The 14,130-nt window shown below is 34.9% G+C and overlaps 1 protein-coding gene across 3 annotated transcripts in view; it reads left to right on the top strand.

Annotated features, from left to right (window-relative positions):
- The window catches only part of RBM46 (RNA binding motif protein 46), a 43,837-nt gene extending 35,280 nt beyond the window's left edge, over positions 1 to 8,557 (top strand). For 2 of the 3 annotated variants that reach the window (XM_073805463.1, XM_033857238.2), the window contains exon 5: positions 7,612 to 8,557. In XM_073805463.1, the coding sequence (XP_073661564.1) occupies positions 7,612 to 7,811 (200 nt within the window). In that variant the 3' untranslated portion in view covers positions 7,812 to 8,557. Of the gene's footprint in view, positions 1 to 55; positions 116 to 6,550 lie in introns of all 3 variants that reach the window. The other variant, XM_033857239.2, reaches the window with a different exon arrangement.
- The last annotated feature ends 5,573 nt before the right edge of the window (positions 8,558 to 14,130 follow it).

The following is a 14,130-nucleotide window of genomic DNA, read 5'->3' as shown; positions in this document are numbered from 1 at the left end:
TAAGGGGTAACATCAGTCTAAAGACTCAATTCTTTTCTGTCTTCACTGCTTACAGACAGGGAACACAGTCTCTTCAGCCTGGACTTATGTAGAAGAATTTGGAGAAAATAAACAGGTAAGAAAAAGTCTCTTAGGAATATTAAGTGATATATTTAGTTTCCAGAAATCCAGTTATAAATTATTCTTCTTATGGTTTTAAGAAGAAATAGTTAAAATTGTTCAGTGAAACCTTGTGAAAATGTTTAATTATTATAGTTTTGTTAATTATAGATGCATTAAGCAAAGTTTTAAAGAGTTAAACTGACTTCTATATTTCAGGTCTTCTGAAAACTTTTAACATGCTAGTGTGTACATTGTGAACCACCAGGATGGCAAACAGTATTAAGGTGGATGTAGTTGGAATGAGTGTATTATAAAGTAGATTACCCAGAATTTCTCAAACTTATTTGAAAATGGAACTCTAGTTTTTTCAAACTTACTAAACCAAAATTATTATTGATACAATTTAGAATAAAAGTTATGTTTATTAGGATTCACTGTTTAGTTTTTCCAACATGGTACTGAGAAGGATAAGTTTTAGTAGGAAGCTAAAGGTAGTTTATAATAAGTTTGAGTAAAGATTATTACTATCCAAACTCCTTTTTACATGTAGAGGCAAAAAGAATGTTGTAGTTCCCTGGGTAGTAATCCGTATGTTCTTGAGTAGGTTGCAATCCTAGTTTGCTATAGCTTGGATCATAATTTTCCCTCTCATAGGCTGCTCTTTTATTCCTCTTTTTCCAAAATGGTATAGAAACTAGCATGGAAAGGAATTTGATGTTAATTCAATCTCTTAATACAAAAGTAGCAAACTGGAAGCTCTTGATATGATTTGTTTGGTCTCTTCAGTTTTTTGAAAGGAAAGCAGCTGGGTTTCATTTCAGTACAAATAGCTGGACAGCATTTGTTTTATATCTGTTCCTTTTTGAGTTCTTCTTTTGTTTGTTACATCTTGGACTCTGAAGGCATTTGAGTTTGTAATTGCTGTGTTTAATGTATTTTAAGAATTTTTCTGATTTGTTTTTAATGTTTTCCCATTATATAGTATCCCTATTAAAAGTTCTTCCCAAACTGATTTGCCAAGTTGTTGAGTGAAATAACTGTTTCTATGGTCAAGTTTGGGAAGAACCATGTACTATGTATACTCCCCTTGGAAATCATAATGCATGTTAGCATCCTGAATAATTGCAGTAGCAATTTGTTTAGCTGTTAAACCCATCTTTCCTAAAATTTTCCCAATGTTTTTTGGCCTAAGGGATTCTTGTTTTGACAAGGTACTTGAATTGTGTGGGATGTAGTTTGAGAAACATTTAAACTAACCTAGAGAAACACTTGGGATTTCTTTATAACTTTTTTGAGGTATAATTGAAATACAATAAAATGCACATATTTAAAGTGTACACTTTGGTCAGTTTTGCTTTATGTATAAGTCTGTGAAATGACACCAAAATCAAGAAAATAAACATTTCTATCACCTCTACTATAATCCATTCCTCCTACTCTCTTTCCTAGGCAACCACTGAACTGATTGCTGTCACTATAGTGACATTAGTTTGCATTTTCTAGGATTTCAAACCCTTGTTTTTGAAGTTTAAATTATAATCTTTAGAGATAATTTAGAATGAAATGGCTGTAATTTCTTAAAAATAAAAGTACTGATATCTGACAAAGTATATGTTTATGATTGTTATACAATATTGAAGTTTCAGAGTAAGAATTTAAAATCCAAATCACTCTTTCAAAATTATATGGGAAAATACATTGTAAATTAAAAAACTAATTTAGTTGAAAACAGAAATAGATGATTTTTCCCCCAAAATTGAATCTGAAAAATATAATCATCTAGTAAAATCAGAGAACTAATTAACTAGAACCTTATAAGGAAACAGTTATAGACAATAATTTTCTTATCCAGCCACCTGTTGCTAAGATTATCATACTCAAACCCTCCTAAAATCATCTTAAAACAGAAATAGTGGCCTGAGTTACCCTGTGGGCCTAGTCTTAGAAAAAATGTTGGTCATTGCCCATCTACTTTTTGCCCTTTGCTGTCAGTCACCTGATAGGAAAAATTAAGTAGACAATAAAAATACTTTTTAAAAATTGAAGTAGGGAAAGTAAATGAAGTAAAAATGCCAGTAAATTTGATAATACTAGTGTATTCCAGCCAAAAGTATCACTTAAAAATTTATAGTTAATGATTTTTAAATATTTCATAGGTTATAAGTTGCTTAATAAGTACCAATACTGAAAATTCTTTCCTCTGCCTTATAGTTAGCTCTTGGTCTTCAGTACTGGGAGAAAGTACAAAATAATAAATGATAAATGTTAATAATATTCTAATACAGATGATTTTTGTAAATCTCTGTGTTTGAACCCAGCTGTATTTTATATTCTGGATATGTATAATAAATACTGTTACCAAAAACTTGTTTTGCAGATGAAATTCAGTGGTTCAGTAAAAGGAAGTTATTGAGTTATAGTTATGACTCTTGGAATGTTAGAAATTGAAATAATAAAATGGTAAAACGAAATTTTTTCCAAAATTTTTATAAAGATCTCATAGAAATCTAAAGAAATACTTAAAATATGTATTAAGGTGGGAAATGTATTTCATAGGTTAAAATATCAGGTGCTTCAAACCTTATACATTGCTGTTGGAAGTGTTAAAATGGTACAGCTGCCTTGGAAAATATTTGGCAATACCTCAGAAAGTTAAACGTAGAGTTTACCATATGACCCAGCAATTCCATTCCTAGTTATTTACTCAAGAGAATTGAAGACATATGTCCACACAAAATCTTGTGCATATTATTCCTTAGCGGCATTATTCCTAATGGCCAAAAGGTGGAAGCAACCTGGATGTCCATTGACTAATGAATAGATAAACAAAATGCAGTATCTCCAGACAGTGGTTATAAAAAGGAATGAAGTTCTGATACATACTACACGGATGAACCTTGAAAATATTATGCTAAGAAGCCAGTTAAAAAAGACCACATAAATTATATGATTCCACTTACATGAAAAATCCAGAATAGGCAAATCTATAGAAACAGAAAAATTAGTGGTTGCTGGGTCTGGTGGAGAGGGAATGGGGGGCGACTGCTAGTAAGTACAGAGTTTCTGTTGAGGGTGATGAAAATTTCTGGATAGTGGAGTTTGGTTGCACAACTTTGTGAATATACTAAAAACCACTGAATTGTACACTTTAAAAAGGTGCATCAAAAAGAGAGGGGGTGGGTGGTGAAGGTAGAACTCAGAGCTAACAAGGAAAAGAAAAAAACCAATTATGAAGAATTTACTTTCTAATGGAAAATTAGTTTAAAGAATATATGGTCAGAAACAAACCAAAAGAAAAAGATTAGTATGAGAAAATGGTTTCAACTGAACTCACTTTAAGGTCTCTATTAAGGGTTTCCCCCTCTTCATATGAAACAAAAGCAGCTAGAGGATCTGTGATGTTCGGTCAAGAGGTGTAAGAGAATTAGAAACAAAAAAGGGACACACAAGAAGAGAGTAAATCAGTATATATCTATTGCTTAGTTTTCACTGAGGAACATATTGGTGGTATTCATCTCTTGTGCTGGACAGAGAAAGGTAGGAGACCAAATTATAATCGCTGCAGAGGCGGGACTGGCAAGCAGATGATGAATGTGCTGCCAGGCTCTGCTCTTGTGCCCATGTCAGATGTGGCGCTACAGTTACTACTCACTTTCTTGCTCATTCCAGACACAGCTTCAGAATCCCTTGGAATCCAGGGTCCTTTTAGCGATTACTGCTTGATTCGAATTGGCACTTAAGGTTAAGCCTATTTACTAGTCTTAATATAGGTCAAAGTTATTCTGTAAAAATGTGTCCATTCAACATATAAATATGAAATTTTAGAGGATTTGATCAAAATGTTATCTCTAATAATTATATTAAAGCGTTAAAAGGGCCTTTTCTTCAAATGAAGTGTTACATAAAAGTTCAGCATATAAAGCAAGGGAATGCAGAGCTGTGTGAATTTAAGTGGGAAGTGTGGGCGTGGGCAGGCTCAAGCAGAAGCCAGGTAGCTTAGAGCACCCTCTACTTTATTTCTCTCCCCCTACGCACAACAACCTTTTGAAATGCTTTCTCTCAACCCAGTTTTGAGAAGATTGCCGGAGTAAAATGCTTGATCAAGTGGAAATAATACTTTCCTAGGAACTGGGAAGCCTAATTTTTAATTTGTTTTTTTCTCCATTTAACTGTGGGAATGTGGAACAGTCACTTAATCAACCATCTTTTGTCTGTAATATTCTTCAGTGAAAGAGATGGTTTGAATTAGAGACTTCCAAGGACTCAACCTATTGCTATTTAATATTTTGATTTAAAGAATCTAATTAGTCAAAAATTTTATTGATCTCAGTGGTAAAAAGGCAAAACCAATAAGAATGATCAAAAGGCTTGAACAAATACTTTACTAAAGAAGATGTTCAAGTGGTCACTGAACACGTTATTAGTCATAAGGGAAATCCAAATTAAAGCTAAAATGAGATACCATTCATATCACTGGAAGAGCAATGATTAAAAACACTGGCAATAACAAATGTTGGTGAGGGTTTGGAGCAACTGGACCTCTCATATTTTATTGACGTGAGTGTAAAAATGATCACAATGCACTGTTCGGCAGTATCTATCTCTAACCTACCACCCAGCAATTCTACTCTTAGTTATTTACCCCAAAGAAATGAAAATATGTATCCACAAAAGGACTTGTATAAGAATGTGCATAACAGCTTTATCTGTAATAGTCAAAATTTAGAAACAACCCAAATCTTTATCAACAGGTGAGTGTGAGTGGATAAAGAAATTGTAGTATATTCATTCAATGGAATACTACTGAACAATAAAAAGGAAGCTACTGCTACATACAATATGAATGAATCTTAGAAATTATGTTGAGAGAAGACATAAAAAAATACTTTAAGAATACATTTTATATGAAGTCCAAGAACAGTCAAAACTAAGCTATAATGATAGAAATCATAAAGTGGTTGCCTCCAAAGAGCTCTTGACTGGAATGGATGACGGGAACTTCTAGATTGATGGACATGTTTTATAACTTGTTTTGGGTGTTGGTTACATAGCTTTATACAGTTTTCAGAACTCATTGAAATGAACACATAGGATGTATGCATTTTATTGTATGTAAATTGTACCTCAGTTTAAAAAGTGTTAATTAAGACAGTTGAATAATTCTCAGTGTAAAACTTAAATTCTGAAATTGGCTCTGTATTGTTCCCTTAAGAAGAGGGGGGAAGGGGAGTAATATCCCAGTCTGAGGCAGAAACAGTGGGATTGAAGAGCTAAGGATGTTCATTGGGAAGAAAAAGCAGGGGTGGGCAAGTAAGTATATGTTAGGAATTTTAATTCATTTGTTAATTTGTGAATCAGTGATGTTTTCTGATTTTTATTGTCTGTGATATATAAGTTGTATGTTAGGGGAAAACATGGTTCATCTAGGTTTATCTCACAGTTATTGTCTCAAGTTTGACATGTATTATATTTTCTAATCACCCAGATGTTTTCCCGAATATATTTAGATTCTTAACTTGTAAAAAAAATATTTTTGAAATGCTTATAAACATCTGAAGTTTTTCGTTTCCTAATCTTTGTAGTATTAGGGGGAAATTTTTTTCTTGATTTATCCTCTGTGAATAAAGTTATCAAAGTGAACTTTTAATTCTATACTTTAATTTAGTCTCCTTAAAAATGTGAGAATAAAACAGTCCATTAGGGTATTTGTAAATTGAAGGTTTACATCAGGGGAATATCAGAAATACAAATTTTCAGACCTGATAAGCACTCTGCTAGTAGCCAGTTGTCTGTCTATCTTCTTTGTGAAATCTTCTCCTGAAGATCTCTTTTTTATCCACATTTCATGAGTAGGCTGCATTAGATCTTGAATGAATATAAACCCAAAGTGAAAGTGATTTCTCTGAAAACTACATTTCCCCACATACAGAAGTGTAAATATTTAAAGATCTGTTCTTCTAAATCATGTTGTCTGTACCACACTGTTAAAATTTGAAAGAGCTAGTTATATATACATGCTTAATAAGGAATTTATTGTATTTGTGTGATAACGTTTAGAAGAAGAGTATCAGAACTTTTTTTTTTTAGCAATTATTTGAATTATCAGGAACACTAAGGTTTTTGTTTATACTCAATGCCATAACTCTTCAGGCAAAGTGGATCCTTGAAGAGAAGAAAAAAAGTTCTCTAATGCCTAGAGTTATCCTACTTTGGGATATTAGAAAAGCAAATGGTGTCAAAGTCGTTCCTTATCCAGTTTCAAAATACTGAAAATATTTTGAACTGTATGCCTTGAATGTATTTATGTTTTCTTGGAACAAACTGCTTGTATTGATCTTATGGTACCATTAATAAAAATAAAAAGGTTATAAAATTATTCTAATTAGAGTTTTACAGTGCTAGAAATTAAACCTATATTTAACTGATTTTTTTTTTTTTTCTTAACTAGGTCCTTTCTGATGTTGCTTGAGCTTATTCTCCTGCAGTTGATCTCGTTCCTGTTGGCTTAATATTAAGTCCCATGACAATACTAAGTTAATATTCATTTTTAGGCCTCATTTATAGCACCAGGAAAATATAGAAAAAACTTTACCTGTGCATTAGATGACCTAATTTCTTCTGTTCTTAGAAACACCATACCTTTTATAAATAATCACTTCATAGTCATTTTCACACCCTTGGCTTACTCTACACCAAAGAACATAGTTGAGTTTTTGGAAAGTACAGGATTTGCAAATTTGGTCTTTAGTACTCACACACATCTATAAACATTATAACTAATGAAGCAGGAAATTATTCATACATAAGATGAATGTTTATTGTGGAATAGTAGTATTTCAAATGTTGGTTTCTAAAGAAATAATTTGGTTTAATTTTTGGATTTTTCTGTACTGTAAGTTGATAATGGTTTCTTGAAGTTTATTTTATAAAGATGATTCATTTTACTGTTTTATGGTACCAGTAGGATTCTAATGTTAAATTGGTTTGTGGGGTTATATAAATGTTTACATTAGTATTTAAATAATGAAATATTAGACAATTTTTGCAGTCCAGGGGTAAATGTGTCTGCTGGTTTGATACCTAATACAGTTTCAAAAAAGAAGCAAATATGAATTCACTGTTTTATATCTTTTCTTCTTGGACAATCCCTTAGTGTCAGTACCAAATTTAAAAGGAGTTTCCTTGTGGATAGAGCAAGAGAAATCAGAGGTTCTCTTTTTCGGTGATCATAAAGACACAAAACAATTAATAGATATCCAAGAATGCATTCTAGTAAGATCTCTGAAGTATTGTGTCAGTGAAAGTTTACGTAATACTGACTGATGAAACTATCAGGATTTGCAGTGCAGTGAATGCTGAAACAGTCTTTACCAGCAATATAAGATTATCAGGATTTTGAATGTTAGAACATTATGTTAAACTGTGATTATAGTTTTAATGCTTTGTCTCTTTGAATTAAATTTGTAACCATAAAGATGTGAAGCATAATTGTTATGTATTTATTTACAGACTACAATTTCCGTCGCAGCTCAATAAATAGTCTTTCCCCTGTTAGTGCTACCCTCTCTTCTTGGCCTCCCAGCCTGCTTCCTTACACTTCAAGGCCTTATTCTTATCCAGGCTATCCCTTGTCACCAACAGTATCACTTGCTAATGGCAGCCATGTTGGACAGCGGCTATATATCTCCAATCAAGCCTCATTCTTCTGAAGAAAATATTATAAATAGGAGTATGAAAGTTTCCTTGTAAAACATGCAAATTAAAATACTGTTTTATTTTAGAATCGGGTTTGTACATTTGGTTTTAAAATGATAATTATATATTTATTTCAACACAGTAAATATCAGTCACAATTCAGAATAACCTACCATTGTAAAACTTTTAAAAATGCTAAGTTTAAAAAGTTACTTAGTGATTTCTCTTGATAAAGTTATAACAAACTGCTGTTCTTTTTAAACTTTTGGGATTTTAAATAACTTCTGATTCCTGAGTGGTCAGTAGAACCCAGAAGTTTTCATTGTAACTTTGCTAAATAGAGTTTCTCAAGTATTAAAGCACTTGCAGACAATGGTTACACTAGATTTGATTACCAAGGATCACTATCTGTATTAGCGATTAGAACAATTATATAAACAGAAGCATCTAACTATTATGTAGAAAGAAATGAAGGGCAAAAAGATTAACATGCAGATTTTATGCAGTACTAAAGAAAAAGCAATCTACCATTGTGGTCCTTGAAAATAACTATAAATATTTTAGTTAATTGTTTGTTGTAGAAATACATTATAATTTTGCTGTTAATGTATTTAAGGTTTTTATAGTTATGCTCCATTTGTGTTTTTGATATTCACTGTATAGTTCTTTGAGTAATAAGTGTTACGGTTTTTAATGTTGAAATCATGTGTTAATTTTTGTACTTGAATTCAAATTCTTTGACATTAAATATACAATGCTTCTAACATGCACGTGTTTCACTTTTGTTTATTGGTATGCACAAAAAAATTAGCTCTCACAACCGCTTTGACCTTCTGAGAACAATTTCCCCTACTTGGTATACATAGGCTCAGTGTCTTCATTGGGACCAAAGCAAAGGATACTGCAGAAAGAAAATTAATAGTTTTGTGAAACATAACAAAAGTCCTTTTCAGGGGCCAATAGAAATACTATTTTCATGAACCCAGTGACGTTTCCTCCATTTTTTTATGAATAATTAATGAATCCAGGTTATTTGGACTGTTTAATAGTTTAGCAGTATACATCTGTAATCAGTTTCTAATGATGGTTTGCATAATTTGTAGAGACAAAAATCTTTCCTCTTAGAATACCAGACATTAACTTTGTTGATCAACTCATTGTATGGGGTATAGAGTTTTCATTAATAGAATATGAAATAGTTGCATATATTTCTTCTACTAAAGTTTTTTCCAGCAGAAGTTATTGGAGAGTAAACTAGTTTCTTTTTTCATAGAGTAATCATGGTTGTAGGTTTTTCCCTTTCATCACTTTAAGTATATCTTGCCACTCCCTTGTGGCCTGTAGAGTTTCTGTTGAAAGGTCAGTTTATAACCTTGTGGGGATTCCCTTGTATGTTATTTGTTGCTTTTCTCTTGCTTTTAATATTTTTTCTTTGTGTTTAATTTTTGTTAGTTTGATAAATACGTGTCTCTGCATGTTTCTCCTTGGGTTTATACTGTATGGGACTCTTTGAGCTTCCTGGACTTGATTGACTATTTTCTTTCCCATGTTAGGGGAAGTTTTCAACTATAATCTCTTCAAATATTTTCTCAGACACTTTCTTTTTTTCTTATCCTTCTGGGATGCCTATAATTCGAGTGTCAGTGTGCTTAATGTTGTCACAGAGGTCTCTGATATTGTCCTCCATTCTTCTCATTCTTTTTTCTTTATTCTGCTCTGAAGCAGTTATTTCCACCATTCTATCTTTCAGCTCTTATCCATTGTTCTGCCTCAGTTATTCTGCTATTGATTCCTTCTAGAGTATTTTTAATTTCAGTTATTGTGTTGTTCATTACTGTTTGTTTGCTCTTTAGTTCTTCTTGGTTCCTGTTAAATGTTTCTTGTATTTTCTCCATTCTATTTCTGAGATTTTGGATCATCTTTACTATCAATACTCTGAATTCTTTTTCAGGTGGTTTGCCTATTTCCTCTTCATTTATTTTGTCTTGTGTTTTTTATCTTGCTCCTTTACCTGCAAGATATTTCTCTGTCTTCTCATTTTGTCTAATTTACAGTATTTGAGGTCTCCTTTCCCTAGGCATTGGGGTCATAGTTCCTCTTGCTTCTGTTCTCTGCCCTCGGTGGTGAGGTTTGTCCAGTGGATTGCATAGGCTTCCTGATGGGAGAGACTGGTGCCTGCGTTCTGTTGGGTGGAGCTGAGTCTCCACTCTGCACTCCACTCCATCAGTCTCCACTCTGATGAGCAGGGCCATTTCAGGTGGTGTGTTTTGGGGTGTCTGTGAGCTTAGTATGACTTTATGTAGTCTGTGTGCTGATGGGTTGTTTTGTGTTCCTGTCTTGTTTGTCATTTGGTGTGAGGCGTCCAGCACTGGGAGTGGCTGGCAGTTGGGTGGAGTCAGGTCTTGGATTCAGGAAGAGGCCTTTGTGAGAGCTCTCAGTGATTAACCTTCCCTTGGGCCAGGAATTCTCTAGTGGTCTAGCATCTTGGACTCGGTGCTCCCACCCCAGAGCCTCAGGCTCGATTTCCTGTCAAGGAACCAAGACCCCAAGAGTTGCTCATCCCAGCAGTAAAGGGGATTAAAAAAAAAAAAGTCTAACAAAACCCCAGAAAAATGGTAAAAAGTAAAATCAAACAAACAAATACAGAAACAAGGAAACACGCACACACACAGAAGAAACAAAAACGGAACCAAATAAAACAAAAATCAAGAAAACAACCAGACAAAGAACCCCAGAACAAAATCAAACAATTAAAAAGAAAACTGACAGAAACGCAAAACCGAAAAACAAAATCAAAGCAGAGTGCCAACTGAAGAATGAAGCAAAGAAACAAAACAAACCAACAAAAATGATTTAAAAAGAGAAAGAAAAAGAGGGGAAAGAAGACATAAGAGAAAAGCAATGTAGAAAGAGAAATATAAAAAAATAAAATAGAAAATATATTAAAGAAAAATAAAAGACAAAACCCCAGAGAAATGGTAAAAACAAAATCAAACAAACAGAAACAAGGAAACACACACACATGCAAAAGAAACAAAAACAGAACAAAATAAAACAAAAAGCAAGAGAACAACAAGACAAATTGAAGAACTCAAAAATGATATCAAATAATTAGGATCAAAACTAACAAATATACAAAACCTAAAAACAAAACCAAAGCAGTGTGCCAACTGAAGAATAAAGCAAGGAAACAGAACAAACCAATAAAAACGATTTAAAAGAATAATAGTAAAATAAAAAGGGAAAAAACAGGACAACAGAAGAGCAAAGTAGAAATGGAAATATATATTAAAAAAAAGATATATTAAAGAAAAAGAAGAAAAAAATAAGGAAAAGAACACAACAACAGAAAAGCAAAGTAAAAATTGAAAGATATAAAAAAATAAAAATAAAAAATTTGTTATAAAACACGAAGATCCCAAAAGACTAAAAAAAGACTAAAACAACTACAAACAAACGAAAGAAAAAAAAAAGCCAGAACGAATGACAGAATGAATCAGAACATAATAAAATTAATAGTAATAATTATGTTTCCCTTGGGGTCTCAGTTGTAAGTGTCCTGGCACATGCTATGAGCCACAGCCCCCCTCCACCTCCCCAAGAGCCCCTCCTCTGCCTCTGGGCTGGTTTCTGGACCTGTTGTGGCCATTGTGGGGACCACTCAGACTCTGATCTGGCCCAATTCCTGCATGTGTTTGCCCCCAAAGTCCACAGCTGCCAGAGCTAGACTGTTTTCATTTGTGGGAACACAAATGAGTACATTGTCTACTCAGATATTCCATAGATGCAGGGTATTGTGAGGATTAAATCTGCAGCTTGTACAGCTTCTGGAGAGATTTTTGATCTCCTTCCTTAGTCGCCCCATCCCTGGGGTTCTGCTTGGTTTTATCCCCACCTCTGCATGTGGTCCACCCACAGGGGTCTGGTCCTGAGGCTGCCTTGGAGCTCTTGGGTCTGCCTCAGTGAGGACTGGGTGCAGAGGTGGTGTGACTGCTTGGATTGCAGCAACCTTGCTGGCACCAAATGCGCAGGGAATCTGGCGGCCAGGGGTGCAAGAGATATGGCCTTAGTGAGGGCCTTTTCTGGTGCCTGACATATGGTGCGTGAGGGCCGGACCTGGGAGGGCGTTTTTTTAAATTGCCCTGCAGCCAGCGTGTGAGCGCCAGCCCTGAGGGGGCTTTTTTTTATTGCTCGTCAGCCAGCACACAAGAGCCTGCCCTGAGATGGCTTCTTGTATTGTCTGTCAGCAGGCACCGGCATGTGGAGAAAGAGAGGCTACAATAGTGGTTCCTCCCCCTGCATGTGACTCAGCAATAGTGCCCTGCTTCCACGGCTGTCTGGTCTTCCTCTGTAGGCATCCCCTGCTGCAGGTTTCCTCCCTCCCATCCCCTCAGTCCATCTTCCCACAGCCAACAGCAGTTCTTGCTCCGGGCCTGTTCTCCAATCTCCACACTCCAGCTCCCAGCCCCCTTGCACACCTGTGAACACACGTCCCAGTCTGGGGCATGTACAGCCGCAGTACGGACCGTCTGTGTATTTCTCACTCTGTCCCGTCTGCGATAGATCGGCCACTTAACCCTCTTCCGACAGCCTCAAATGCTTCCCTTCTGTCCCCAGAGAGGGTGTTTCCCCTTCAGAGAGGGGTTTTCCCCAAATTCGGGAATCTCTCCTCTGCTTCAGCTCCCCCACGCCAGGGTTCAGGTCCTGTCCTGCTTCCTCTCCTCCTTATCCCTTTTTTTTTTTTTTTGTCCTACCCAGTTATGCAGGGATGTTTATAGTCCTTTCTGGTGTCCAAGGTCTTCTGCTAGTTTTCAGCCAGTGTCCTGTGAGAATTGTTGCATCTATAGATGTACTCCTGATGCATCCGTGGAGAGAGATGACCTCCACGTCCTCCTACTCCTCCACCATCTTAACTCCTCTGACTTATTTATTTTATAGATGGAATTTTGTATTCGTTTACCCCCTTTACCCATTTTGCCAACTCCCAGCCCCTTGGATTTGCACTCTGTACCTATGAGTTCAGATTTTTTGTTTTTTTCTCTTAGGTTGCACACATGAGATCATATGGTATTTGTCTTTCTCTGTTTAACTTACTTCACTTAGCATAATGCCCTCAATGTCCATCAATGTGGTCACAAATGGCAAATTTTCCTTTTTCATGGCTGAATAACTTTCCATCGTATATATATACCACATTTCTTGTCCATTCATCCATCATAGGACACTTAGGGTATTTTTCTGTCTTGGCTTTTTAAATAATGCTACAGTGAACATAGGGTGCAGATATCTTTTTCAGATAGTGATTTTATTTCCTTCAGATAAATACCCAGAAGTGGAATTGCTGGATCATATGGTAGTGCTATTTTTAATTTTTTGAGGAACCTCCATACTGTGTTGCATAGTGGCTGCATCAATCTACACTCCCACCAGCAATGCACAAGTGTTTCCTTTTCTCCACATCCTTACCAACATTTGTTATTTCTTGTCTTTTTGATAATAGCCATTTTAACAGGAATGAGGTGATACTTCATTGTGCTTTTCATTTGTGCTTCCCTGATGATTGGTTATATTAAGCATCGTTTCATGTGCTTGTTGAAAATATGTATGTGTTCCTTGGGAAAAATGGCTATTTTGCCCATTTTTAATTGGATTGTTTCTTTGCAGTTGAGTTATGTGAGTTCTTTATATATTTTGGATATTAACCACTTATCAGATATATGATTTGCAAATATTTTCTCCCATTTTGTAGGTTGCTTTTTCAGTTTGTTGATGATTTCCTTTGCTGTGCAGATGCTTTTTAGTTTGATGTAATCCCACTGTTTATTTTTGCTTTTGTTGCCTTTGCTTTTTAAACAGTCATCACCAAGACTGATATCAAGAAGCTTACTGCCTATAATTCCTTCTAGGGGTTTTAGAGTTTCAGGTCTTACATTCAAGTCTTTAATTCATTTTGATTTAATTTTTTTGTATGGTGTAAGATAGGGTCCAGTTTTATTATTTTGCATGTAGCTCTCCAGTTTTCCCAACAACACTTATTGAAGAGACTGTCCTTCCCGCATTGTATATTCTTGGCTCTTCTGTTGTAAATTGATTGTCCATATATTTGTGAGTTTATTTCCAGGCTCTCTATTCTGTTCCGTTGGTTTACATGTCTATTTTATGCCAGTGCCATATTGTTTTGATCATTATAGTTTTGTAATATAGTTTGAAATCAGGAAGCCTGATGCCTCCAGCTTTGTTCTTCCAGTAGAGTTATTTTTTGAGTTCTTGATGCAAACCTTTGTGGAGGACAAGGGATGTGTTAAGGGGTCTAGGAAACTGTAGAAAAGGAAG

The sequence above is a fragment of the Tursiops truncatus genome, chromosome 5 (genome assembly GCF_011762595.2).
Source record: "Tursiops truncatus isolate mTurTru1 chromosome 5, mTurTru1.mat.Y, whole genome shotgun sequence".
In the NCBI taxonomy this organism is placed as follows: Eukaryota; Metazoa; Chordata; class Mammalia; order Artiodactyla; family Delphinidae; genus Tursiops; species Tursiops truncatus.
The sequence above is the reverse complement of the archived record's forward strand: the minus strand, read 5'-3'. Positions and strand labels throughout refer to the sequence as shown.